General features: G+C 36.6%; 3 protein-coding genes across 3 annotated transcripts in view; 2 read left to right on the forward strand and 1 right to left on the reverse strand.

The window, feature by feature from the left end:
- The first annotated feature begins 162 nt into the window (after window positions 1–162).
- On the forward strand, window positions 163–2,196 carry LOC137408315 (large ribosomal subunit protein eL22-like). The gene is made up of 4 exons (XM_068094800.1): window positions 163–193; window positions 384–506; window positions 667–788; window positions 1,509–2,196. Exons 1-4 carry the CDS (start codon window positions 185–187, stop codon window positions 1,651–1,653), a joined length of 399 nt encoding a protein of 132 aa, XP_067950901.1. The 5' UTR covers window positions 163–184; the 3' UTR covers window positions 1,654–2,196.
- A 3,223-nt stretch (window positions 2,197–5,419) lies between these two features.
- LOC137408902 (tubulin beta-4B chain) lies at window positions 5,420–7,856 on the forward strand. Its single transcript, XM_068095524.1, has 5 exons — window positions 5,420–5,580; window positions 5,773–5,881; window positions 6,007–6,149; window positions 6,253–6,465; window positions 6,804–7,856. Exons 1-5 carry the CDS (start codon window positions 5,524–5,526, stop codon window positions 7,617–7,619), a joined length of 1,338 nt encoding a protein of 445 aa, XP_067951625.1. The 5' UTR covers window positions 5,420–5,523; the 3' UTR covers window positions 7,620–7,856.
- The window catches only part of LOC137408901 (gamma-aminobutyric acid type B receptor subunit 1-like), a 34,747-nt gene continuing 14,212 nt past the window's right edge, over window positions 7,038–27,572 (reverse strand). Inside the window, exons 7-18 of the mRNA XM_068095523.1 lie at window positions 26,651–26,731; window positions 24,498–24,683; window positions 21,753–21,894; window positions 20,115–20,265; window positions 18,825–18,957; window positions 17,360–17,506; window positions 15,623–15,830; window positions 14,771–14,898; window positions 12,891–13,019; window positions 9,888–10,022; window positions 8,798–8,899; window positions 7,038–8,388 (exon numbers count right to left, since the gene is read on the reverse strand). Of these exons, the coding sequence (XP_067951624.1) occupies window positions 8,359–8,388; window positions 8,798–8,899; window positions 9,888–10,022; window positions 12,891–13,019; window positions 14,771–14,898; window positions 15,623–15,830; window positions 17,360–17,506; window positions 18,825–18,957; window positions 20,115–20,265; window positions 21,753–21,894; window positions 24,498–24,683; window positions 26,651–26,731 (1,572 nt within the window). The 3' untranslated portion in view covers window positions 7,038–8,358. The remainder of the gene's footprint in view (window positions 8,389–8,797; window positions 8,900–9,887; window positions 10,023–12,890; window positions 13,020–14,770; window positions 14,899–15,622; window positions 15,831–17,359; window positions 17,507–18,824; window positions 18,958–20,114; window positions 20,266–21,752; window positions 21,895–24,497; window positions 24,684–26,650; window positions 26,732–27,572) is intronic.

Raw genomic sequence — 27,572 nt, forward strand, 5'->3', positions numbered from 1 at the left:
TAACAATTTTTTTTTTATTTAAAATTTTTTAATATTTTACATTTTTGTTATATTACTTGTGAAACAAAGTTTTAAAAAATATAAAAAGAAATACAGATTACTACTGCTCTCGCGTTTCTCGTGACAGTTGATATCATATAAATAAAGCTATCTCGTTGCCAACTTCCTTTCTGAAACAGCCACCATGCCGGGAGTAAGTATAAAATTTACGGTTAACAAATATATCTAATAACAAATTATGCCTTTGGACTTTGCGTACCGAGCACTACGTATAGATGGTAAAGATTTTGTTTGATGTTCACAACGTTGTAAATGATGCTGCAATTAGTATATCGTCTTATGCAGTTAGCTGTTGTACGTGTTAATACGTTGATGAATTGTAGGTCACAAAGGGTAAAACTGCACCTAAGAAGGGTAGACAAAGTGGCAAGAAAAAATTGGGTCTCAAGTTTGTTATTGACTGCACCCATCCTGTCGAAGACAATATTCTTGATGTAGCCGATTTCGTGAGTATTAAAATACGTCGGTTGCATTATTTCGCTCTGCTAATTGATTTCATGTTTCAACTGTAGAATTGGTTTTAAAAGCCAATTGATTAGGGCTATCTTCCCTAGTCTGGTGTCAGGGTACCCTTCCCTGAGACCGTGGCGTTTGTCATAATTTCAGGAAAAGTTCCTTAATGCAAGGATCAAAGTAGAAGGCAAAACTAACAATATGGAGAAGAAAGTAACTATAACGCGATCCAAAAGCAAGTTAACAGTGAACTCAGAAATCCCTTTTTCCAAAAGGTAAGTTCATACATAATTCATCAAGTTGCAAAAGTGCCCTTTTTCATAAAATTTAAACAATATGGTCTCGAGTATCCCCCTTGCTATTCAAATGCCATTTTCTCAAGTTGTGAAATTATCAAGTACAAACTACATGGTGGGTTAATATGAGTAGGGCCAATAGCAGTTTTTATACAAAAGTAGTATTGAAGGCGCGAATATGTACTAAAATGTTTTGGCAGCGTTTCCAATCAAGTGTTCAATTAATGCCGGTAGTCTTGTAAAATCTGAATACTATCTTGCTGGTTTTAACTAACTCTTGATCATTAACTGTTTTATGTAACCGCTTGATCTGGTTGCAATTGCTTGATGTCATTTATTAAACAAAGTAACAAGGCGTTCGAGTTGCATTAATCCTGTTTTGATTTGAATGCGTAGTCACAACTTTAAATGTTCTTCTGTAGGCATTTTTTCCATCGCGCTCGTTAATTCATATTTAAAGAGTTTTTACATGATAGTTATTTGTGAACAGTCAGATTTTTAGAAAGTTTATTTTGTGTCCTTTTCCCAAAGAAATCGTGTTTCATTCAATTTTATGTACAGCGCTTATCAGTTTTTTTGCGGTCAGATTAAACATGGTTCATGGTTAGTGTAGTCTTGTAGTACACAATGTACTTGTAATTATATCATTTTATGTGAATATTATTCTGTTCGCATGACCATTGTTCGCATTCATTGTAGGTATCTCAAGTATCTTACCAAGAAATACCTCAAGAAAAACAATTTGAGAGATTATCTTAGAGTTGTTGCTACCACAAAGGAAACATATGAGCTGCGCTACTTCCAGATCCACGATGATGACGAGGAGGAAGAGGGTGATGACTGAAGTCCAGTCTGGGTGAGTTAACAGTGATTCATGGGTGTCATCTGTGCCAAAGAAGTGATTACCTATTATCAGCGTTGGAAGGTTCTAATCATACAGTAGGGAGCCATAGCTGTCGAAAATACTTCGTTCTGATCTTTGCATCTATGCTTGTTTTCTTTTTTGATTTTGATAAATGGATTCTTTGTAGCTGCTTTGTATTGTTGTAGGCGATGACAAATGCTGTGGAGGCCAGAATGACTTCATGTTGTTGTATGTACATTCTGTTGAGATCTTGATAATAAATGTACCTGGCAATTCATTCAGAACTTCTGGATACTCTTCAAGTTGTGTTAGTGGTGTTTTAGTTCGTATTAGGTGTATGGTGCAAGTTCATGTGGCAGCAGTTGACAAATGTTTGATGCAATCTAACGTAGCTGGATGTTGTCTCTTGATTACGCTTGTATTTTCTAAAAAAAAAACACTAATGTAAATATATTATTGTGGTCTAGTATGTATTCCAATTCTGTTACTTGACAGATTCTAATATAACTGGTTACATAGGTGGCCAATATATTTTGGTATTGGTCTCACTCTGTTACTGTTCAAGGAATGCACACTCAGTACATTAGAATGGTGTAGTGCTAAGGTGAAAAATAATGTCACTAGGCTCAATTATGACAATCCCAGTACACAGTTGTAAATTGTCTAATTCTAATGATTCATAGTGGATCTCTAAGAATTACCCTGTGGGCAATCCCAAGTTGGGTTATTGAATTAAAACGTTGCCAGGTGTACTAAGGCAGATCCAAGTTATCTTTGCATGTATGCAAAGTTCATTCAACTATTGACAAGATACAACCTTGGTTCCCTGCCGATTAGGCGGTCAGATTCCGCTCACCATCCAGCAGATTTTTATCGGTGACACATCGGATGCATGAATTTATTTAATATTTCCAAGGAGTAGTCATACCCTGCCTCATGAAATTTGTTGTAATACTACAAGTGAGCATAACTTCTTCATGACTGAATCTTCAATCTGAAGTGCATAAATGAAAAATTTTGGGGGAGCATGGGATTTGTCTGCTCTATGCTTTCAGCGTGCCTGTGGCACATTTAGGTTCCAGCTGTGCTGCCAGGGTTTCAAAATCCAATTGTAAACAATGAGAGCTGCTGGCCATTTACTATTAGCCTGCCATTGGATAATTATAGTAATCTTAGTATTAAGGGCTGATTTGTGGAGAGCATTGGAGTATTTGCTCCTGTAAGATGACATATCGCCCAATGAAATCAAGCTGTTGTGACAGAATTGGTAGTGTTGGACTGGAGGGTCTGAGATCAAATCTGCGATACGGATTCTTTATTCTAAGATTATAATAGCTATAGCTAGAACTACGCACAAACTTTGAGAAATCTATAAATAGATTTCTCAAAAATAGCTAGGGCAATGTGTGACAGGTATAAAAAAGTCTACCATATGAAATACCAGCATCACCTGGGCCTTCATAAAGCCCACAAATTGCAACAAGCCTTCAGCATTCCCAATCTTGGGTAACTTAGAGCATGGACAGTGGTTAGTAGTTATTCCATTTGCTGCCTCCTTATCTATGCTAAATAATCATGATCACAATTCCATCTAAGATGGGTTATAGTGATGTGCAAGAATTCTACCAAGCTTTACCAATGAAAATATATCGTAAAAAGAGAACACATTGGCCAAGATTACCTAATGTTGCTTGGGGTGCAATAAAGGAGAGGGTTCATTTTAATTAACATCTGTTACATGTCCCTTTTTAGTACCAAATTGTGTATTATGTGATGTTTTCAAATGTGTAGTTAATATTGCATCCTCAATTTTCACCCTTCCATCAATTAGTTTGTTGGCAGCTAAAATGTTTGCAACAGCACATCTCCATCGATCTTATAGAAGAGGCCAGTATGGCTGGGATATGATGTCCCTTATCTCCTCTTCAAATGCCTTTCCAAAGACTTGGCTGTAAACTATTTATAAATACCAATACACAGTATAATCTATATATAAATTTATTAAAGTATGTGATTTTGTGTTTGTCCAGCTATAGCTATTAAAGTCTTGGAATAAGAGTCCGTATCGCAGAAGATTTGATCTCAGACTTTCCGTTTGGTTAGTCCGATTGTCTTAGCAACTAAGCTACACGAGCTTGATGTATTCATAATGCGATATATGTCGCTATTAATATGGGAGCAAATAAGAGCAGATGCGTAAACGTCATTAGAAGCAGCTCTTATTAGTAAGCCTACACAAATTATCCATTGGCAATGTGCCAGGCTAATAGCAAGTGGCAGGCAACTCTCATTACCTCTCATTGTTTATAAGCTGATTTTTAATACTAAGGCAACACTGGACAGCACAGCTAGTGTTACTATATTAGAGTACAGACTTCATTCAGCAAACTGTATAAAGACCGCCCAGCGAGAGCGAGCCACCTAAGCAATTAGCAATTCACTTTGCATAAGTCAAAGCCAACCATTTTGAATGTGTTTAGTAACCTTAGAAATACATCGCCGGAACAATTTTAAGCAAACGCTGTCAGCGTCATTCGTTTATGTTTGCATTCAAAGGCTTTGTTTAGTTAAAATGCGTACATGTCATACTGTTTACGCGTTGCTAAGCTACATAGGCTTACGTTTAACCCCAAACAATTGGTGAAATCAAAGTCCCGTCAAGTTCAGTAAGCATAGATTAGCACTTCAAATTCAAAATGAACGCATCATGGCTAGCGTGATCAGGCCAGACAGCAAAGTAAGAAATACAGAATACAACTTCTGTTACTAAAATAGACTGTGGTTTAAACCCTTATGTGTGCTGTGGCTATGCTACTGAGGGCTTGTCTGGTTTTATTCCTTTGCACTAAAGTATGTAGCCCAAGACAGGTTATACTGTCTTAAATCTGGCAACAAAAACACAGGAGCGCAGCAAATTGATTGAACACAATTTAGACTCTTCGGTTGGCTTTTACCGAGCTTATTCTGCGCACCTGACTAATTGTATTGATACCATTGGTATTTCATTCCCCCAGTGAGAATTAACTTTGTTTTCCTATGTTTATTAGTAATCTTGATGTCTAAACATCTGATCTATTGCATTGCTTGGATAAAAACTGATAACCAATATAAGCAAAGTTTTAAACATATTGATTTATGGTGCAGCGTGTATACCAAGAAGATAGCTAAAGGGAGTGAGCATGAAAATGAAAGTTCAGGTGCATGCCATTGTCCTACAAGCATGCAGTGAAATGAAAAGAGTGAAATAGACCACTTCTTGGTAGTAAATTATTTTCCCATATGCCGCTAGCCATTAGCCTAGTTAATTTTGGCAACTGCATTACACACTTGCTTGCTCATTAAGGCTGTGGACCTACCTAGTTTCACAGGTTTTTTTTATACGAGGCATTTTAATTTTTAAAGTTCAACTAAAACAGCTAATGCATTGGAAGAGAAACTGTCAAAAGCTTAAATGGTTCCTAAACGCGGGCTGTCAGCATTCAGCATAAGTTATTACACCCACATATCAACTGAAAAAGAAAACAGATAAATAGCTTTGGAGTTGTTTTACTTTGTAGATATTTGCGTCGAGAATTCAGTTGATACCCTCGTTGGCAACGGCCGATAATTAAGCCAATCAGCTATTGCAATCATTTGAATATTCATGAGATGCTCAAATATGGCACTGCAAGTTACCGTATATGGGTATTAAGGCGGGATTTGAAAGTTTCCAATGCCGACGGTTGCGCGGTAACAGGAAAAAAGGAGGTTATAAACCGCGCTTTATCTCAGCTTGAGTCATTGAGTTGTGGGTACGCAGAGAAGAGTAATTCGAAATCAAACTTGTAGCAAAACTTTTTACACATCAAAATGAGGGAAATCGTTCATTTGCAAGCCGGTCAGTGCGGTAACCAAATTGGTGCCAAGGTATGTTATCTAAATGAATCATTTCATATGAACGTCTGTTTTGACGATATTGTTGCTTATTATCAATATATGATTTTATTTCGGATCAGCTTTTTTAAATAGCTGTTAAGTTCGAGATAATTGGTAGATTATTCGTTAAACAAACACTTTTGTTTGTGTGATTTAAATAAATTATCTTTTTCTCGTGTACAGTTCTGGGAAGTTATCTCTGATGAGCACGGTATCGACCCAACTGGTACATACCATGGCGACAGCGACCTCCAATTGGAGAGAATCAATGTCTACTACAATGAAGCCACTGGTAAGCATATCTGTAAATGACAAAATGTGCTACCGTGTACTCGCCCTTGGTGCCATTATTTTTTGGATTGTTCATTGCTAAGTAAGCTCTGCATCAAACTATATAGATTGTTTACCCATTCATAGGTGGCAAGTATGTCCCCCGTGCTGTCCTTGTCGACTTGGAGCCTGGAACTATGGACTCTGTCCGATCAGGTCCATTTGGGCAGATCTTCAGACCAGACAACTTCGTCTTTGGACAGAGCGGTGCTGGAAACAACTGGGCCAAGGTAATTATTTAGTTTCAGTTTGCTTTATCTATTCATTGCATGTTTTGTACCTTTACCCCTAATTGTTGCTGTTCATAATATAACTAATGACTTAACATTTTAGGGCCACTACACAGAGGGTGCTGAGTTGGTAGATTCCGTCCTAGATGTTGTCCGAAAAGAAGCTGAATCATGTGATTGTCTGCAAGGATTCCAACTGACACACTCCCTTGGTGGAGGTACTGGTTCCGGTATGGGCACACTCCTCATCTCCAAGATCAGAGAGGAGTACCCAGACAGAATCATGAACACATTCTCCGTTGTACCTTCCCCAAAAGTAAGATCTATGTAACAAGAACTTTATACTAGTGGTTCTCTGTAGTTTCAAAACAATCTGCTTGTCATTTTAAAGGTTGCCAGTTATTGGATTCGCTGTCTCTAGGTAACATTGTTTTGTTAACGCATTGGCGGTTGCCAAGCTGGCTATTGAAATGACGCACAATGGCGTCTTTGTTGTTGACATAGCATTTTATGAAAGGACTTTGTACGGCCTCCTAGTTCTGAATGATGATTAAATTCCGATATTCAATATCAGTCTAGTGATTTCTTGGCAACTAAAAATGACTCATGCTTACTCTTGCCTCCCATCATTAAACATATCTCTACTGATTTCAGGTATCTGACACAGTAGTTGAACCATACAACGCAACCCTCTCCGTCCATCAACTTGTTGAGAACACAGATGAGACCTACTGTATTGACAATGAAGCTCTATATGACATCTGCTTCAGAACCCTCAAACTCACCACTCCAACCTATGGTGATCTCAACCATCTTGTCTCTGCTACCATGTCCGGTGTGACCACATGTCTGCGGTTCCCTGGTCAGCTCAATGCTGACTTGAGGAAACTTGCTGTCAACATGGTTCCATTCCCTCGACTCCACTTCTTCATGCCTGGTTTCGCCCCACTCACCAGCAGAGGTAGCCAGCAGTACCGTGCCCTCACTGTTCCAGAGCTCACCCAGCAAATGTTCGATGCCAAGAACATGATGGCTGCCTGTGATCCACGACACGGCCGATATCTGACCGTCGCTGCCATGTTCCGAGGACGCATGTCCATGAAGGAGGTTGATGAGCAGATGTTGAACGTGCAGAACAAGAACAGCAGCTACTTTGTTGAGTGGATCCCCAACAACGTGAAGACCGCCGTCTGTGACATCCCACCAAGAGGTCTCAAGATGAGCGCCACCTTCATTGGTAACTCCACCGCCATCCAGGAGCTGTTCAAGCGTGTTAGTGAGCAGTTCACTGCCATGTTCAGGCGAAAGGCCTTCCTCCACTGGTACACTGGTGAGGGTATGGATGAGATGGAGTTCACAGAGGCTGAGTCCAACATGAATGACTTGGTATCTGAGTACCAGCAGTACCAGGATGCCACAGCTGAAGAGGAGGGAGAGTTTGAGGAGGAAGAGGGAGAAGAGGAGGCCTAAGCTCTGTCTGCTTGAAGACCATACCACCGTCACACCCTATAATGCTCAAATATTGCATAGATTGATTCCACCTGGATTGTTTTAGTCTGAAGTTTAGAAGTTAAGTAACTGAAATTTAGTTGGTTTCAATCATAATTGTGATTGTTGATATTGCTTGTGTATTATATTTTCAGTAATGTCATCAGTTGATATTATATTTTGCAACCGACTAAATAAACAAAGTGACTATTATACAAATCAATACCTATTTTTCTCACAAACAAAGCATGTCTAAATGAAGGCTGCTGGTACACCGAATAGCTCTAGGGTGTCTGTTGCAGCAATCATGGCACGAATTGGAACTTGTCTCTCACAGTAATACTAGGATATTCCTTGAATAGTTGTGCAGAAAACTGAAATGTGGCTAAAAAATTATTTACAATATGCAACAAACAGTTTTGCCATAAAAATACATACGTAAATGATACCACACAAATGACTTTAAGCTACAGATAAAAATGCAAAACCATTCAATTGACTAAGGAATAATATGATAAAAGAAGCTTGCAATTTGTGTCATACAATAGAGTATCTCCGAATTGGATAATCAGAATTCTTGAATGAATTCAGTGGAATTCATAACCAACTTTATTACAGCAGGAATGTTGGTAATGTTACAATTTTCGGTAATTGTATGAGTTGCGCCCTCCAACTATCTCACAGTTGCAGGAACAGTTCTGTGTTTTTAAACGACATCATGCTACAAAGGTTCCTGCTCCTTAGAGTTGTCCTGCAATGTACATAGGACGCAGAATAACACATGTGGCGACTGGAAGATACTTGCCCTACACCATCAAGAAGCTATTTAACACTTGAACATTTGCAAAGAGCAAAATAAATCCTGACAGGAATTGACGTTTCTAATTGCAGATTGCTAAAGTGAATTGAGAACAAGCAGCATATGGCTAGTGTACCACGCAAGGCCCATGATATTGATTTGTTAATAACAAAGGATACTACACTCCCCTCTCTAGTTCTCTCAAGCAATGTGATTAGCACCGAGACTCCATAGGGAGTCTAACAGCATCAAAGCAGACTAAGCTCAAGATGCTAACAAGAGAATTTGCTATTGTAAAGACATTCCCTGGGGATGGTGCCATGACAATTAGCTGATTGGTCAGCAGATATGTAGTTAGTACCTCACAAAAAGCGCTGTCAGAAGTACCCTGATCCTCACTGCTTAACTGAGTTGTGTACTTCCTTTGAAGAGCCGCGTGCAGCTTCTGAATCTGGTTCTCTTTCTGTAAAATCAGTCATCTATATCAGAGAAAAATATAGGCCTACTTGCCACAAACCCTCATAAAACTGATGAATTTATAGTAAAACTAATCAAACGGCCAGAATTGCTGTTTGTAAATTCACCAGCAAAGAGACATTTATTTAAGCAATATTAAATCCATTTGATGGGTGTAAACCTTTCCCTGTATGTATTTGCACTGTGGTACTTGATGGCCACCTAATACCACTGCAACAATATTTACCATCAAGGGATATAAAAGCTTTCATCTATGGTATATGATAACTAGGTATTCTGAAATCACCATGACTTTATTAGTAACTTTGTTTTCGCACAGCTATTTCAAGAGGAGGTAACTGCGGAAAACTACAGACTACTATCACAATATTCACAAAAGCGGTGTGAATCTTTTTCATGCCGGATAAAAATTTGCAGTCAAGATTCAAACAGAGCAAGCAATAAAAGTTGAGAAGCTAAAAGAACGCTTTCCCTTAGAAATACTAGACCTCAAATAAAATACAATGTAGAGTCATGTATTGTATTTTTCAACCAATAACGTGAAACCAAAAGATTTCTATCGCGATGCATAAACTCTATTTATAATTAAAAATGTCTGTGTTCAAGTGGCAAACATTAAAAATATTAAACTGATAGAACTTTTATTACAACTAGTACGCTGGCAGTCCCACGCGTCGTGAGAGATCATCAGGTGTAATAAGTGTCCGCACAATTATTCCTTGATGCTGCAAGGTGGTTGGGTTAAGTGATGCCGTTGGAAGTGTGCTTGGATGCAAAATGGAATATCTGAATTCAATTTCTGGTTGAGGCAATCTTATTTCCTAACGCTCTTAGCATGACGACGGACATGGCTCTTATTATAGTAAAAATTATAATTGGAACCTCGGCGGGCAAGCAGTAGATTTGCACCATCATCGGCCAACTAGAAAAAGCAACTGGCATAGAACAGATGACTTCTAGAATCTCTTGCATACCTGTGAAATTTCTTGTTTTATCCGTTCGTTCTTCTTTTTCAACTCATCATATCTCTTTTCATTCTCATGATTTAAAAGGCTTTTCTGCGTTTCCTCTTCGTCCATATCAAGCCGATTGCTGAGTATAGGAAGCATCTAGACAAATGATAGGCGCTTAGTGATTGGTGCTCTACTTATTGGTGATCCAATGGTGATCAACAACACAAGAGGGTTGGCTAACTGCCCAGCAGGCAACAGATAGTGGCTATGATGACTCAGAACACGAGCTGGTGTATTTTGAGGTGGGCCTGTAAAGTTAAAACTTGGAGCATGGGCATATCGCCCCACGATCTGTTATGAAGACAACCCATGTTTCAAAAACATTGGCTTACTTTATTCTTAGACAATAAAAACCTTTTTCTATTTGACAAGTCATAAAAAACGTTAAAACATTAATACTAAAAAACTGTTTGAAAACAATTGATTACCAATTAATCTTTTTAAGCTTTTATGCGATTCTTGGAGATGGTACCAGATCTAGATGACGAAAACTTCAACATCGTGGAAAAATTTTACGTTTCTATTGATGTTGATAGAAATTTTGAAATGGAATGTTATGAAATGATGTTCCATTTCATAACATTTCGTTGCAACACTAAATGGAAACATTTCATGTTTCCATTTAGTGTTGGAATCATTATTATTATACTATATACAGTGAAACACGGATAACTCAAACTTCAAGGGACCGAGCAAAAGTGTTTGAGTTATTAGAGCGTTCAAGTATCAGGACAGTCATAAGTGCACGTATTTATCAGTAGATACATGTACATATACAAACTATATATAAATCAAAAGCATAGATTGCTTGTTGCAAGTTAAAGGGTCTCTCGTGTGAAGTTTTAAATATTTTTAATCAGAAAGTATAGATATTTTTCTATCACTTGAGATTTGTTTGTTGCTTTAGGTGATGTGACTGCCAAAACGTTCTCAAATTAAAATTGGCAAAACTTGATCGCGGTTAAAACACTAAAAAAAAATACATACGTATTTTTCTACCGAGCGTTTTAACCAAGATCAATTTTGCAGTAAGTCAGTTATTACAAAACTGCTCTACTATTAAAAACCCATTATCAATTTTGCCGATATTACTTTAAAGTTATCCAAATTTTACCTCGCTTTTCTTGCTTTCGGAGGGCTTATCGCTGAGCGGATGTTTGGTAAAATTTGATTTTTGCAAACCTTTAGAAAAGTCGTTAATGAAAATATTTGCTGATGTTGGTAATAACGAGGCATAAGAACTACTAAAAGTCGATGTTTATCTCTATGGCTTGGAATAAAGTGATATTCTAAAGCGATAGTAACAACCGTCTCGGTAGCCGTTTGGCAAAAAACTGTTCGAGTTAATGGAGTTTCGGTCGAGTTATCTAAAGCCATTTATCATTGCGTGGGAACGGACCAAGCAAATCCATTTGAGTTAACCATGTGTTCGATATATCCGAGGGCGATTTATCCGAGTTTCACTGTACTTGGTATAGTACTTATAACAACAGAGTCAGAATATTTAAACTAGAATTCGTGACTCTCAGGCTACAGAGCTTTATGAACTTTCTGTTAGTACAACCTTCAATTCACTATCCTGACACCTCCGCAATACTATTAGATTACCAACTTTTAAAATGCTTTGTTCAACTCGCTCAATAATATCAGTGTTTTCTTTTTTGTTGTTTTGGCATGTAATTAACAACATCATTTTATTGATGTTTGCACATGCACTCGTTCACGAAAAAGCCACCATATTTGTAGAAAACGATCGTTTTTCTTTCATTTAATAGTACTTTTTGGTGTTGCTTTGATACTATTATAAAAAAATTGCAAACAAAAGCATCATCTTCAAACATTTATTGCAAAAGCTATGTTTTTAAAGATAAAATTGTCTATAAAGATGGCCGACAACGATAAAATGACGTCACAAAACAACGAAGAATTAAGAGACCGAGAGAATGGAGACGTGTAACGCTTCAACTTGTACGCAATATCAACTATAGCAACGATAACAACTAATGACATCATTTGGCATGTATTTTTCTTTCAAGTGTTTTAATCGTGATAGAGTTTGTTCCATTTATTCTAGAAACATCTGGTGATCAAATCTTTTTAAACATCAAAAACAGTTGCTAATGATAGAAAAATACTGATACTTTCTGATAAAATCTACTAAAAATCTTATGTAAGCTCATCCCTAATCATTGAATTAGCTTTAAAAGTTGCGACACCATTGACAGCTTTATGAGACTAGTGAAAATTTTAATGCAAAAAAATGTTAGATAATAGAATTATATATGCTAAGTTAGTTTATAAAATTGAAGTTTCGCATTATTATTATCATTATGTGTATCTCCACTAATCATAATTTTACTATTCGTTATTTCGTCTAATTTGCTTTGAGCGGCGTTGACCTGTGAAATCAAAACTCATGCCTATCTACCTCTGCACCAACTCATCACCAAGCCGACCCTGAAGGTCTTTGAAACGAACTAACAAGTATACAATCTTTTTACTCCAGGTTTTTTACACACAATACAGGTTTTTAGATAGTTTGATATAAATTACTTTTAATGCTATATGCAACATACTTGCAGTATTTTTTTTGGGGGCTCTGTAACAAATTGAACAGGATACCCTGTGTTTTCATAAGAATATTTGCTCCAACATAAGATGATTTCAATACACAAAATAAATATCAGAATATTAATTTCATATGTGACGATTTGCCTGTGATCCAGAAAGTAATATAAATATATTTCTGATGAAAAAACCAATAAAACAAATAACAGTATATATTATGAAAATATTAGAATCACCGTACAGAGATGTCTGACTGTAGCTACAATGAACAGCCATATAACGATGCTTGGAAATCAAAAATGAAACCTCCATCTTTAACCTTTAAAAAATGGGCAAGAATAGATAATTTTCTAAGCAGAAAGACAAAACAAGAAGTTGTGGAGATCTTTTACTAACCTTTGGAATGAATAAGAGTGCAACTGTGAGAACACAACTAATGATGGTTGCCACACTGACAAAAGCGAACCTGGCGTTGTGCTGGTTAGGAATGATGAGTGTAACTGGAACGGCTATCAAACACAGTACCTGAAGCAGCAAAAGGAAACAATCGTACATTCCTGAAGAATCCTACATATCGTACCATCTGAAAGATTTCTACTTATGGTACCTTCCGGAAGATTCTTACTTATGGTACCTTCTGGAAGATTCCTACATATCGTACCTTCCAAAAGATTCCTACGTATGGTACTTTATGGAAGATTCCTACTTATCGTACCTTCTGAAAGTATCCTACATATCGTACCTTCCGAAAGATTCCTACTTATGATACCTTCCGGAAGATTCCTACTTATGGTACCTTCTGGAAGATTCCTACTTATGGTACCTTCCGGAAGATTCTTACTTATGATACCTTCCGAAAGATTCTTACTTATGATACCTTCCAGAAGATTCCTACTAATGGTACCTTCCGGAAGATTCTTACTTATGATACCTTCCAGAAGATTCCTACTTATGGTACCTTCCGGAAGATACCTACAGAAGATTCTCCAATCTGCCTAACCATCCGTTACATTTCTATTTCCATAAAAAATCCACTACACCTTATACCAGAAACCAACACCTTGCCAATTTACATTATAAAACAGAGTTATGCAAAAATAGCTTTGTCTTTCAATACACTTTACTTTACAATTTACTTAACTATGTTTTTGTCTCACGGTCTAATTTGCTCTAAACAGGTTTATTAACCAATTAACATAATGTTAATATCTATCTACTTAATGCTTTTAATTATCAGCTCAACTCCGTTTGCCATCATAAGCTTTTGACTGATTCACTGTAAATTGGCATCAGTTTACAATTTTCCAGCCACCAGAAGATACCAAACTGACTCTACAGTTGCTAGGAAACAAGCAGACAAACATCACTGAGACAAGGAGGGCGCTGAGACAAGGAGGGCACTGAGACAATGAGGGCACTGCAAAATGTTTCCACGATAAATATTGTTCAGCTTTGTTCATCTGTATCTTTTCTACTCTTCTCTAGTTTTTTAGTAAACATTTCACAACAGCGTGTTCATGTTTATACAACCTACATACTGATCTACTGCATATGCTGATCTGCATACGAGGAACGCCTAAAGCACTAATTGTGACTCACTGAGTCAATTAAACAAGGAATGCTGTGTGATGATAAGGAAAACGCTTCCACTTGTTCCCAAAGACTAACCCCCCATAATGCATCAGTTTTACAACTGAGGTGTATATTCAGTGACTGCTATACTTTCAATAACAAGTTACAAACAACCCAAATAAATTTTTAAATCCAAAAGTCAGTTCATATGTACTTTTAACTGAAGTTTTTAAGAATTTCACAATATTTAGCATAAAAATCTATAAAATCTTTACATGTAGTAAGAAACATAAAAAATGGATTGCAAAAAATCACATTGACATCAAATTTTGGGCAAAAATTAAGGCATCTCTATTATCAAAGCCGACATATGAAACATTTGAATTGTAATCCAAACTATTTTTGAGTTTAGTTTGCTGAAAGTGTTAACGTATTCATGTAAGTTCTTCTGTCTGAGTGTCACTTTATTATTGAATTGTTGCGAACTGGGATAATAATGATCGGATTCACTCTCTCCTACGGCACCATGTTTTGTAAAAGTCGTCTACAGCTGGCAAATATCGAAGATATTTAAAGAATCAAAATCTTCCAAGAGTGTAAACAATCAGCTGTTTTTACATCAACATTCACTAAGAGCACTTTCAGGTGAAGTTTGGTGTTTACTCATCGTCCTTGATATTTAGTTTTGTAAAGGAGATACTCACCACAATGTTGTAGACTGCCATGGCTAACAGCCTGAGGTCATTGATAGCCCGAATCTTAACATTTCGTGTCTCATAGGCTAAGAAAAGACCGACGATGAGAAGAAAGCCCTTATAGCCATATGTTATGCCTGCAACGGGAGACATTATCAGATGCATGCAATAAGAAGGGGAGAGATGGTTCCATATCATCGACTAGCAAAAATCTTTTACTAGTTAATTCTTTCTCCTCAAGTTAAATGAATTACTAGATTTTTACAATGTACCATGACCATCACCTTTGACCTCATCTAGCTTTATTCTACAATCTGAAAAAATGTATGGAAAAAGTGGACAAACCAAAAGATGTGTTTAATCACTGAAAACGATGTGATGTCATCAATAACAATTTGCATACCTGTTGTACATAAAAAACCTTGCTGTTGGCTGTATTTAGGGAAAATAAGTAATGAAAACTGCAGTTTATCAAGTTACCTATATGAATTTATTTGTATTAATATCATCATTATGTAGGGCCTACAAGATAGGTTTGTGTATAGCCAGGAATGAACTTATTAGGTAATAAGTCTAAGCTATCAAGAGATGCATAGGGCAAGAGGGCGAGCCAAAACTAGACTGCAACGATGTGAGTTTTGCCTTTGATCAGCTACAATCTAATTTTGCTTTTGAACAGCTACAATCTAATTTTGCTTTTGAACAGCTACAATCTAATTTTGCTTTTGAACAGCTACAATCTAATTTTGCTTTTGAACAGCTACAATCTAATTTTGCTTTTGAACAGCTACAATCTAATTTTGCTTTTAAACCTTGTCCATAAAAGTCTGCCAATCGATGCAAAGTAGGTAAATGACCTACCAATCCAGGCTGTCATGTGTTTAGAGGAACACCGCTCTAATAGAGGCTGAAATTTTATATCGCTTTGCACAGATGCGTCTGGCAACTCTGTAGGGAAGCTGTCAACTATGCGCTTGAGTGGATCGAGCTTCTGCCAGACAATTAGTATTATAAGATCCAGGGCTAAGAGAGAAGCTAGCAAACTGTATGGCTTCCATTTAGGGATCAACTGCAAATATAATATAAAGCAAGTTACTGAATTTGACCAGGAAATGTCTTAATAGCATCACTATGAAAGTAATGTTAAAGGTTTACTTGCAACAAAATTCACATTACAGTTATTTGGTATCAAAAGATTCAACATGTCTTACTCTGTTGTGTTATAGGTGCAAAATATGTAGAAATTAGACAAGCTCTTAAAAGCTCAAAAACGAACAGTTAACCGCAGCCAAAACGGCTCAAATGGGTCATAGTTGTACAAGATGGCTTCTGTTTACATTTTCACGCAACCTCATTCGTCGAAATATTTTCACAAATATACTTCACGCATTCAATAAATCCATGTCTATTGTTCTTACGCGTCTATTTTATTGTCATTGTAATGCTGTCATTTTCAGCACTGATATCCTATAACCTACCGTAAAATATCGTTTAAATTTTCAACCTTAGCTCGAAGGAGTACATATCATTGTCTGATAAACATGACGAGCCTGTTGGTTACCTGTGAAGCTGTGATAATCAAAAAATGCTGCAGAAATTATTTGCGAAGTATAGGTCACATGATCAGATTACGACTAGACGATTAGACCAAGCCGAAACAAAGCTGTAAAGTAGTGAACATCTATATTTGATATGGGGTCTTCGGTATAACCCGAAGTGTTGGTCATAAACTAGTGCTACGAGAAGTTTTATATTGAGCCTTTTATTGGCCTTTCAATTCATGTGAGAACATCACATGACAAAACAATAACAAAATGTAATGACAACGTCAGAGAAATAAACTGATTCCAATCTATGGCGGCTTTTCGTTTTTGAGTTTTTAAGAGCTTGTAATCACATTTCCACATATTTGGCACCTACAACACAACAGAGTAAGACATGGTGAATCTTTTGATACCAAATAACTGTAATGTGAATTTTGTTGCAAGTCAACCTTTAAGGCATGGTGAGATCCATTAAATATATTTCATTACTGTATTTTCCATACTATAAATCAGTTTTTTTATAGTTTGACTGAAGGTGTGCCTTAACATCTGAAGCAAAATATTTTTGAAATTATTGGCACATTACTACCATTTTACATGTTATTGTCGTGGTAAAACTAAACCGCTTTAGATAGCGTAAGCAGCCATTCAGCCTGTTGTTGCTTCTATTATATTTTTAAATTGTTTATCATTTAAAATTTAAATGACTGTCTGTTCTTGGTGTTAGAATTTTAAAATAAATTTTCAAAATATGTAACTTATACTCCAGTGCGACTTACATAAGATTTCTTTTCCATTACTAAGCATTTTATGGTGGTTGTGACTCACAGTCCTGAAAATACAGTAGATGGTTTCCTCGGCTTGTAAAAATTAGGCAATATATCGTAGCATATGAAAATGAGACTAGGCAGGCAGGCTATATGCCTTTGTGCGCGCTGAAGTCTGCTGTGATGAAGCATCTAGTATACACATTGAAAGGTCATTACCATGACCTGCATACCTTAGTGATGCGTAACCACACTAATACTAATAACCTAGTAATTAGTTAACTTACCAGCTCTACGCTGTCAGGCTGCACGGCAGCGTTCTTGAAAGCTTTTGATTCTTTAGATATCTTTGATATTTGCCAGCTGTAGACGACTTTCACAAACATGGTACCGTAGGAGAGAGTAAATCCTATCATTATCATCCAAGTTCGCACCTGTTTAATAAGGAGGTAAAACTCAGAAGCACTTGTGTGAATTATATAAAGTACCTCTAGTAGTTGCATAATTATCTTTACTATAATAAAAGCCGTGTCCATCTATCTGAAGCTACGGTTAGAGATTGGGCAAAAAAGATTGCTTCATACGGGATTCGAACTCACAACACCCAGCTTAGTAGACTGACATGCAACACCCGTGCCATTCGAATGCCTTCTAATGTTGATGAATAATTGTGCGGATAGCTATTCTCTGCTTTATCGGCACACATGACGATCTCTTACAGCATACCGGACTGCCAGGGTACTAGTACAATGCCATTAGAGAAAAGATTATAAAATATAACTTAACTAGATGATAGCTGTTGTACGAAGCAACAGAGGCGGTACATTAGAGATGTTTATTATGCATAAAAAATGGTAGGAAACAAACAACATTTTTTTTACAAACAGAATAAAACTTTATTCAACAAGCTACTAAAAAGTTTTATATCACCGTAGAATGCTGATATAAAAATTTAAAATATAGATATAGGATAAATATATAGTTATAATAGCAGAATTCCCGGCGCTGCACGAGTATTAAAAACAGCTTATAAACAGTGGTAGGTAATATAGTTGCCTGCAACTTGCCATTATCCTGGCACATTGTCGATGGCTAATTTGAGTAAGCTACCATCTGTATGGCTAAACTTGGGAGCCGTCTCAAGAGCAAGCTTCAGTAATGTTGCAAAGTGCTATGCGTATTTTAACCGACATAGTGACTCATATTGCCTAATAAATTCATTGCATATTGCGTAGCTTAATTGGTTAGGTTATCGCCTGGTCAACGAAAGGTTTTGAGATCAAATCCAGCACAAAGCGGATCTTTCATTCCTAGACTTTAATAGCTATAGCTGGACAGACTGAATGACAGTGTTTGAGATTTATTTAGATTGTATATAGAACGCTTACTGCTAAAAGAAGTGCTCTATACACGCAGTCGAGCTATACTAAAATTCAATGTACGAACAAATTTTTCAAAACATTTTATCTTTGCTACCTGAAGTTCCATGCTGCTAAAGCAATCTTTTGGCTATGAACAATGAATCATACTAAATGAGCGTTTATCTTACAATGTTAAAAAAGGAATGGCATTCTGGAACTTCACATCGCAATTGGGTTACTTCTTAAAATTTAAATTCTTATTTAACATCGTATGGCTAATTATTCCTTACCTTAAGATTTCTTTAGCACCATGACGCTTTAAACATCGGAAATAAAATTAAAAAAAAATTTGTACATTCAATAAATTTTATGTCAGCATATATTGATTTACCTGACAAAAGGTGGGGTACTTTTCAACGCTGGCCCACTCGCCATCTATACCAAATAGTGGTACACAGGCTAAGCATATGATGCAGCCACAGGCTATCAAGGTGTTCATACATGGCAGAGAATTCCGCACAATGCTAAAAGATTTGCAAATGCATATCATGGTACACTTAGTAGCGAAAACCTTTAGAAGATTATCACTGTCACAGCTTTGATATGAATGGCCCACCTATCAAACTGGATGTATGGTAGCTTTAAATAGTGCATGATAAGATATTAAAATGCTACAGCTTATCCAAAGTTTGTACTGAAAAACAATCAGATATTGTACATTAACCGTTTACATCTAATCTTTGAGGCTACATATGGCTACTCCTTATAGTGCAGTGCCTGAGCTAACCATTATTGGCAGGGATATACCGTAAGCAGCAGTTCTCAGACTACTCTAGTTGACCGCCATGGCGCTCCATTTTTCAACCCTTCTCATATGGTGGAGCTCAAATAAAGGTGGCATTCAATTAGAGGTTTTACAGTATACATTTTGGGCAGGTATATATGTAGAGCTACTAGCTTTTATATGGCTTCAAGTGGATCATTCACTAAACATTAGACCTAAGGCTAGCTTAGACTTACACTCAGTTCATTTCAGTTAATTTAAAAGAATTTTCAGATTTCGGGTTTTAAATAGTTTAAGATACGATAAAGTTTAAGTAAAGAAACAAGCTTGAAACTACCCTAGGACACTTATGTATTCGTGTCATCTAACTTTCGCGTTTTCGCGGAGTCATCCTCTCGCGAAAATTTCCTGTGCGAAACTAAACTATAATAACGAACGAGCGAAAATGCGAAATTAAATAGCTCTGCTCATTGATAGTCCAGGAAAGAAATGGCAGCAAGCATTCAAATAGCATTATCGATCTCACCCACACCATTCTACTTGTGATTCTCAATTACAAACTAGTCCCAAATTGAAATTTTTTTCTTATCGGAGAACTGAACCTGAGGAATCTAATTATGTTTGTTCCACTGCATTTATTTTCACATCATTATATTTTCGCACTCATCAGAGCTGCGAAATTAAGTTGCAACAAAATTTTACTCTGTATGCTACTCACAAAACTAAATACTAGCGAAATATAAGTGTCCTAGGGTATTGGTAAATTTTTTAACTAACTTCAGTAGTCACTACAAGATGCAAGTTGAAAAAACAACTCATCACCTGAAACCGTTTACAAGTCAGGCATAACTTGTAACACAAATAATAAATTGAGCTGTGTTTGTTCTGTTCACCCACCTGTAGCGGAGGGAGCAAATATTAAATAAGATAGCAGAAACAGAGAAGATAACTCCAACAGATGAGAGAACAACCATAATGTAAAGCAACAGCTTAGATATTTTACGGAGTTTGTCAATGATGAGGGTTCTATCAGCAGGAGGGTGATCATCTGCAAGAAAAAAAGAGAATGAGAGAGAAATGCTCATGACTGCTGAGACAGAGTTGGTAGAGCCAGAACCTGGCAATACGCCTTCATTTATATCGTTATATTGTCGCTATGACAATGAAGACACAAAAAGTGAGACAATTTAAAGTACTTACAGCTTGTATGTGATTATGAAAATACTGAACAGGCCACCAAGTAGCTTACAAGTACAGTGTGCCCTTGAGTTACGATGACCCTGTTATATGATTTTTTTGTCTTACGTTGTCACACGATGTTTTTTCGTCCTCGCAATACGAAATTTTTTTCGCCATGCGATATCAACAGAGATTTCTCTCGAAATTAAAATTTGGCTGTTAGCGTACTGAATACATCGAAATAACGAAGATGCTGATATGTTATTACCCGAAATCCCTCTCAAAACGCCTGATAGAGACAAGATGCTTGCTCTCTCAGTTCAGCGTTATTTATGGTAGGTTATAGCGAAAACGAAACTGGAAACAGATAGGTGATAAAATTTTAGCCAATGACAAAGTTGAAAATTAGTTTAGCAAAATACATACTAAAACTTAGCTGTATGTGTGTGTTTAGTAAGCTAAATTTATTTTAGTTAGATTCAGCGTTCATGTTATACGCCTGTCTTCAAGGTAAGAACTCCCAACGGTACGTACTGCACATAATAGCCTACATTGTAATGTTACATTTTATTGCAGATCACAACCACTAACTACGTTAAAGTTACTGTAGGTAACTATAGTTACTAAGGTTAACATATTATTTTGTATACTAATTTTTAATATGTGTGAGTACTTATGTAAAATTTTGATGATTTTTTAGCAGGGGGTGTTTGCTTTAGATAATTACTATGGGTTTCTATATCCCTCTATACGCCATTTTCGCCTTACGATGCCAAGACTGGAACAAATTAGAATTGTATGGCGAAGCTCAAGTTTCGTTTTCACAATAACTAATAACGCCAAACTGAGCGAGATCAACCATCGTATCTCTTTCATTTGTTGTTAGAGGGATTTCAGCGAATAGTATAACGGCATAATTGTTATTCCGACGTAATTAGCACAACAACTGCCAAATTTGAATTTCGAGAAATGTTTTTGCTGATATCGTATGGCGAAAAATATTTCGTACGGAGAAGCAAAAAATCATGGTGTTCTACATCGTAGGGCGAAAAAAATCGTATATTAGGGTCATCGTAACCCGAGGTCGCACTGTAGTTACAACTGGTTATGTATGTTTCCGAAATACTAGGCTATTGTAGGCGGTCCTATACTTTGGCATATGACTTCCAAATTATTGTAGTATTATGCGAAAAGTGGGTGCTAGCTAGTCAAAAATATGTGAAGCATCAGCAAGCACCACAGATGCGAGTCTAGTCCAGGTTTCAAGACTTGAAAGTATTTCCTTCTGCTAATCACTCCAGCACTTGAGATTGCTGACACCTTCATAGTACTTGTGAGCTGCAGGTTTCGACTCACCTTCCCAATCGTCGTTATCTTGCCAAGTGAGATCATCACTCATATAGTCGTACACCCCTATCTTCCTGTAGATCCCATTCTGCATCTGCTCGATCTGAATTTTAGCTATCCTGTCGCCGGTGGAAGTGAAGGATACCCGACCCTGTATAATAACACCATGGCAAAATGTTGAATTCTTTTCTTTTTCATTAAAATTATGACTGGTATCAATACAAACAACTTAAATCTTTGCAGATCGTTAGATTTAATTAAAAATATAATAAAAAACTTGATTTTAAACTCAACTTTAAAATTCATCATAATTTTGCTGGTAAATGCCTACAAATAGGCAATCAGGCATCTAGATAGCACCTTTCAAGTGAAGCTGCACGTGTTGACTTTCAACTAAAAAACAAGAATGACAGTTGTCTTCTCACTAAAATGATAACACAACTCCTATAATTCTTAATTAACATACCTTCTCTTATCTAACATATAGCCTGACATACGCTAGAACAGCACTCCTTATACGAAAAACTGACAGAACCTTTTGGCAAAACAGGAAAGGTAAGTGACACCTTGGAGACAACTAACTGCTCGTCAAATTGTTGATCAGAAAACGCATAAAACTAAAAATAGGGCCATACCCTTCTGTATACAGATCGACAATTTGCAGACAGTACCTCCACTAGGAGAGTGACAGGAATAACATATACGATAAGATGAACATATCATCGATTGTATTTTGTAAAAATAATAGCCAGCAATAATAACAGCAAGACAGCATTCCTTAGTTTATAGCGGTTAAGTGTGACCAGAACCATCCCGTGATAAGTGAACATCCGCCAAATTCTGTTGCTTTATTCCATGAGGTCACAATCCATTTAGCAGTATATCGAAGCAGTTTTACTGACATTCGCCTCATCCTTCTTCATGTAGCGAACGACAGGGTAGATTCATTTAGCCCATATTTTCTTGTCACAGACACAAAGCTATCCTTCGTATTTTCGTGACGTCATTTTATCGTGGTCAGCCATCTTTATAGACAAAGTTATCGTTAAAAACACGAAGCTTTTGCAGTGATAATTTGAAAGCGATGTTTTTGTTTGCAATTTTTTAATTATGGTATCAAAACAACACTTAAAAGTACTAGTAAATAAAAGAAAACCAATCGTTTTCTACAAATATGGCGGCTTTTTCGTGAATGAGCGCATGTGCAAACGACTTGATGACGTCAAAAAATACGATGGATTGCCTGTCTTTATCATATCTAATAAAATCACTCTTTTATTAATCGTAATCAATTTCCTTTTTTTCTTAGTTTCATTAGACGATTTTGAGGGTCAAAGACATTAAGGAGACAAGATGAAGAGTGTTACAAGCACTTTGTACTTGTACACTTCACAAAACGTAACAGTAAAACAGCGTACGGAGAGACGTGACGACTGCTATTGCAATGAAGGGAAGCTATTGCAGTGCTCATGGAGGGATCTGACTGGGTCAGAGTATGCGAGAGATTGATAATGTAATTGATAACGTAATGATAAATTGCTTTAGATAAATCGACCTTAACTTTGTTAACTCGAACAGTTTTTTGCCCAACGGCTACTGAAACGGTTGTTATCTCTTTAGAAAATCACTTTATTCCAAGCCATAAACATAAACCTCAACTTTTAGTAGTTCATAGGTGTCGTTATTACCATCATCGGCAAAATATTTTTGTCAACGACTTTTCTAAAGGTTTAGTGAAATTTGATTTTTACCAAACATCCGCTTAGCGATGGCCCTTCGGAAGCAAGGAAAAGTGAGGTAACTTTCGCATAAACTTCAAGAAAACTCGGCAAAATTAAGACCGTCTTAAATTTGATTAAAAAAGCTTGTCAAGTTTTTTATTGTTTTAGGCCGAATTAATCTGTCTACTTGTGTATAATCCGATCAGATGGGTAAAGTTTAGGATATTGTCTACAAATAATAACGACTTGGTAACATATTTAAAAAAGGTTTATATGTATTTTGTATCATTATTATACTTAAACGACTCCATTCAAAAATGGTTAAATTTGTTGATGAGATTTCGGTACAAGGGTTTGCGACGGTGTTGATGAATAACTTTGTGAGTTGTGTGCACATATGCATTTATCATAAATCTCCCTAACAATCACTTCGCCCGTGTTTGGTCGTGGGATAAATGCGACCAATCATATACAGTGGACCCCCGCCATAGTTTGTTCTGGTGTTGAGATTGCAAGGCGAAAATGTCGTATAGAGGGTCATAGGAACCCATAGTAACTATGTAATGCAAACACCCCGGTAACAAAACATCCAAATTTTATATATGTACTGCACACATTAAAAATTAGTAACAAAATATATTAGCCTTAGTAACCCAAAGTTTATAATAAATATTATAGTAAACATTAAAATGAATTAAATACACGAAACATGAAGAACGCTGAGCTGAGAGAGAAAACATCGTATCTCTTCCAGGCGTTGTGGGAGGGATTTTGACAAATAGCATATCGGCATCTTGTTGACTCCGACGTATGCAGCGGAATGGCCGCCAAATTTGAATTTCAAGAGATATTTTTGTTGACATCGCATGGCGAGGAAAATGCTGTAACAAGGGGCTGGAAAAACTGTGTTACACATCGTAAGGCGAAAAAACCGTAAAACAGGGACGCCACAATCCGGGGGTCCACTGTAATGACAACGGACCAACTAGCTACAAATGTCTCAAGTAAATAGCTGGTGGTCCTGCATACTTACCGAGACACCTTCAAAGTCAGTTTTGTTAAGGTTGTCCAGGATGGTGTCCTTGGTAACAGAGTCTTGGTAGGTGAAATCCTCCAAAGACAGGCCTTTAATTTTCAAATCTCCTATGGTCTTATTAAGGGCAAAACTCAATGCCCAGATTGCATCATATGCCAGGGGTGCCTCCACAAAACCTGCCAACTAAAGACATAAATATTTTTTATAGGTCCTTAACAGCAAAAAGTGGCAACGAGGGAAGGGCCTAAAAATTCACCTGAATTAAACTGTATACCAGAGGCAGAACATAGATGTGTACTGTGACAATTGCAAAACAGATGTTACAGTGACAGTCGCATAAAATAAATGTGTATAAATGATAAATGTAAACTGATGCAAAAGCACCAAAACATACACTATAAGCAAATAGACATAATGGGTAACACGAAAATCTGAACCTAATAAATCTGATAGAATTCGTCAGTGTAAATCATAGAAGAAAAATGCAGTTGCAAAATATAAAAGTAACATCTATTTAGAGGTACCAAAAATGCAGGTAACACAGGAGACGCGAAACCAACCATGGAGAAAACATGGTTTTACAGTACAGAGGGCATACATTGTTGCAAACCAAAGATAAAAAACCACATATGCATCTAGGTAAATCTAAGAAATAAAATGTGCAGCAGCCTTCATGAATTTTCAAATTTTCTAGATTAAACTATGTAAATATATAACTTTTGTAAAATATGTCAATTACATGAATATGTAAATACAAGTATATATATAAATGTATATCATACATATACATGTATAAACATGTATATCATATATATGTATACAGTAGGTGCTCCTACAACGTAAATAATCCGTTCCAGGAATGTATACGTTGTAAGGATTCACGAACGGATTAATACGAACGGATTTATACGAAAAGTAAAATACATGTACCGTACTTTTCGGACTATTAGCCACTACTTTTTTCTGATAATTTGAGCCATGCGGCTTATATAAGGGTGCTGCTAATCTGTGGCTTTTTTTTTCCCGCTAGGGCGCCTTAACCAGAATCTCCAGTTAGTGCGCCTCTAGCGGTGAAAAAAGCAACGAAACAATGCCTAACAATACTGTTCCGTTAGGAACTAGGTTAAAAAGCGTCGGTTAATACGAAACAGTGCCGTTAGGCACTGTTCCGTTTTAAACAGCAAAGTTGCTGCCGTGTTAAAAAGCGGCGTCTTGAGTTCTGAGGCCTATACAAAGATGCGGTCTATGTATTATTTTATTATCGTTTTCAGGAAAATAAAGCAGATGCGGCTCATATAGGGGTGCGGTTTACAGTCCGAAAAGTACGGTAAATTACCTAAATCATTCCAAATTCTTTCCAGAATCACCCCTTTGGGCATGCAAAAAGGAAAAAACTAGGCTTGAATTTTTAATTTGTATCGTAACTGTAATATTATTAGTTTGCATCGACAACTTTTCTCCTTTCTCTGATTAATCTCACTGGTTTTATAGACTATGATTGTGGTAATTCTACAATAAGTTGATGGGAACACACATATTTGACGTTCATTTACGACGACTTATTTATTTTTTTAGACAGCAAAGTCTATTCTGCGAAGTAAATCTAATAACAAATATTTTATGCGTCTACAATAAAGCAAAACAAAAATATTTTTACTGTAAAAAGAGTCCGGTCTACCGGACTCTACCGGTTTGTCTACCGTCTACTGTCTACCGGTTTGTCATCTATCTATATCCAGGGGTCAAGGTTACGATCAAAAATAACTTGCGGCAATACTCCCAACTCGTGACATTCAGATTGGTAATCTGATGCTGTAACACCTGCACCAACTGATCGCCTTCACCAAGTATTTAATAACAATTGCGCAGTAACCTATTCTCTGTTTTGTCGACATATCTGATTATCTATCAAGACAAACTAAAGTGTCACGGTAGTTGTATACATAAGTGTGTAATATATATACTTGTAACGCTATACGTACATCATTTTTTTCTCTCTCACAAGTGAGGTAAGATATATATATATATTTATATTGTAGGATCGTCTACTGTACATGTATATATATATATATCATAATGAAAGTATATAGACAGAACATTTTATAGACGCAACCAGACCCAGCATTGAGCTCACAAGTAGCCATACTTACACTGGACAAACTAGCTGAATCATCAGAGCCATTAAGCTTTTGCAGAACTGTCTCTAGTCGCTCTAGAAATGAATTTGTTGTCTAAAAAATAATTTGGAATAAAGACAATCTTTTAATTGTAATAAACCCAACTACTGTCTCAATTACAATGGAAACCTTATACGTTATGGCATGTATATACTATACAAGTTACTCTCTCGTGTACTGCCAACTTTCTGTGATCACACATGCAATAGAAAAGCAAATGGTTTGTATTTAATGATGGCCTTACACAACATTTTAGAAGATTTTATCAGAAAGTATCGATGGTTTACCGATGTTTGAGGTGAGCTGACTGCCTGGATGTTTCACGATTAAAATCGACAAAACTTGATCGCAATTAAAACGCTCAAATCAAGCGAAAGCGCGATTATGACGGTTATAGTTGTTAAGAAACTGGCAGTATAGGAACGCATAACGTTGCAACTTGAACATAATAGCCGATATCAACTATAGCAACGATAGCAACTAGTGACGCCATTTTGCACGTAGTTTTTCGTCTCAGTGTTTAACCGCGACCAAGTTTTGTCTAGTTTCATATTGAAACATCCTGGAAGTCAGATCACTTCAAACATCAAAAACAATCACAAATGATAGAAAAATATCGATAGTTTCTGATAAAATCTACTAAAATTTAGTGGAAGTTAATCTTTAACAAAATATTATCATCGTGTTATTATATCACTCAACAGCTACAAAAAATACCTGCACTATACAAGCTCTATGTTTTGAAAGAATGCGTAGGACCAAATGACATGACAGAAAGTGGGCTACTATTGTCTTTGTTACAAGGCAACCTCTGGGTTGCCAAAACTAGAAGATTCCTGGCCAAGACACAAACGGGTAACAACACACAGAACAGGAGCCGCTAGTAAATTTTAAG

Source organism: Watersipora subatra, chromosome 11 (assembly GCF_963576615.1).
Source record: "Watersipora subatra chromosome 11, tzWatSuba1.1, whole genome shotgun sequence".
NCBI lineage: Eukaryota > Metazoa > Bryozoa > Gymnolaemata > Cheilostomatida > Watersiporidae > Watersipora > Watersipora subatra.

Excerpts from the sequence above, each read along its gene's own strand:
- LOC137408902 (XM_068095524.1), top strand. The coding sequence starts at position 5,524 with ATGAGGGAAATCGTTCATTTGCAAGCCGGTCAGTGCGGTAACCAAATT. Across the intron at positions 6,150-6,252 it reads CTGGAAACAACTGGGCCAAG|GGCCACTACACAGAGGGTGC; the intron begins GTAATTATTTAG and ends TTAACATTTTAG. Across the intron at positions 6,466-6,803 it reads CCGTTGTACCTTCCCCAAAA|GTATCTGACACAGTAGTTGA; the intron begins GTAAGATCTATG and ends TACTGATTTCAG.
- LOC137408315 (XM_068094800.1), top strand. Across the intron at positions 507-666 it reads TTCTTGATGTAGCCGATTTC|GAAAAGTTCCTTAATGCAAG; the intron begins GTGAGTATTAAA and ends TCATAATTTCAG. Across the intron at positions 789-1,508 it reads GAAATCCCTTTTTCCAAAAG|GTATCTCAAGTATCTTACCA; the intron begins GTAAGTTCATAC and ends CATTCATTGTAG.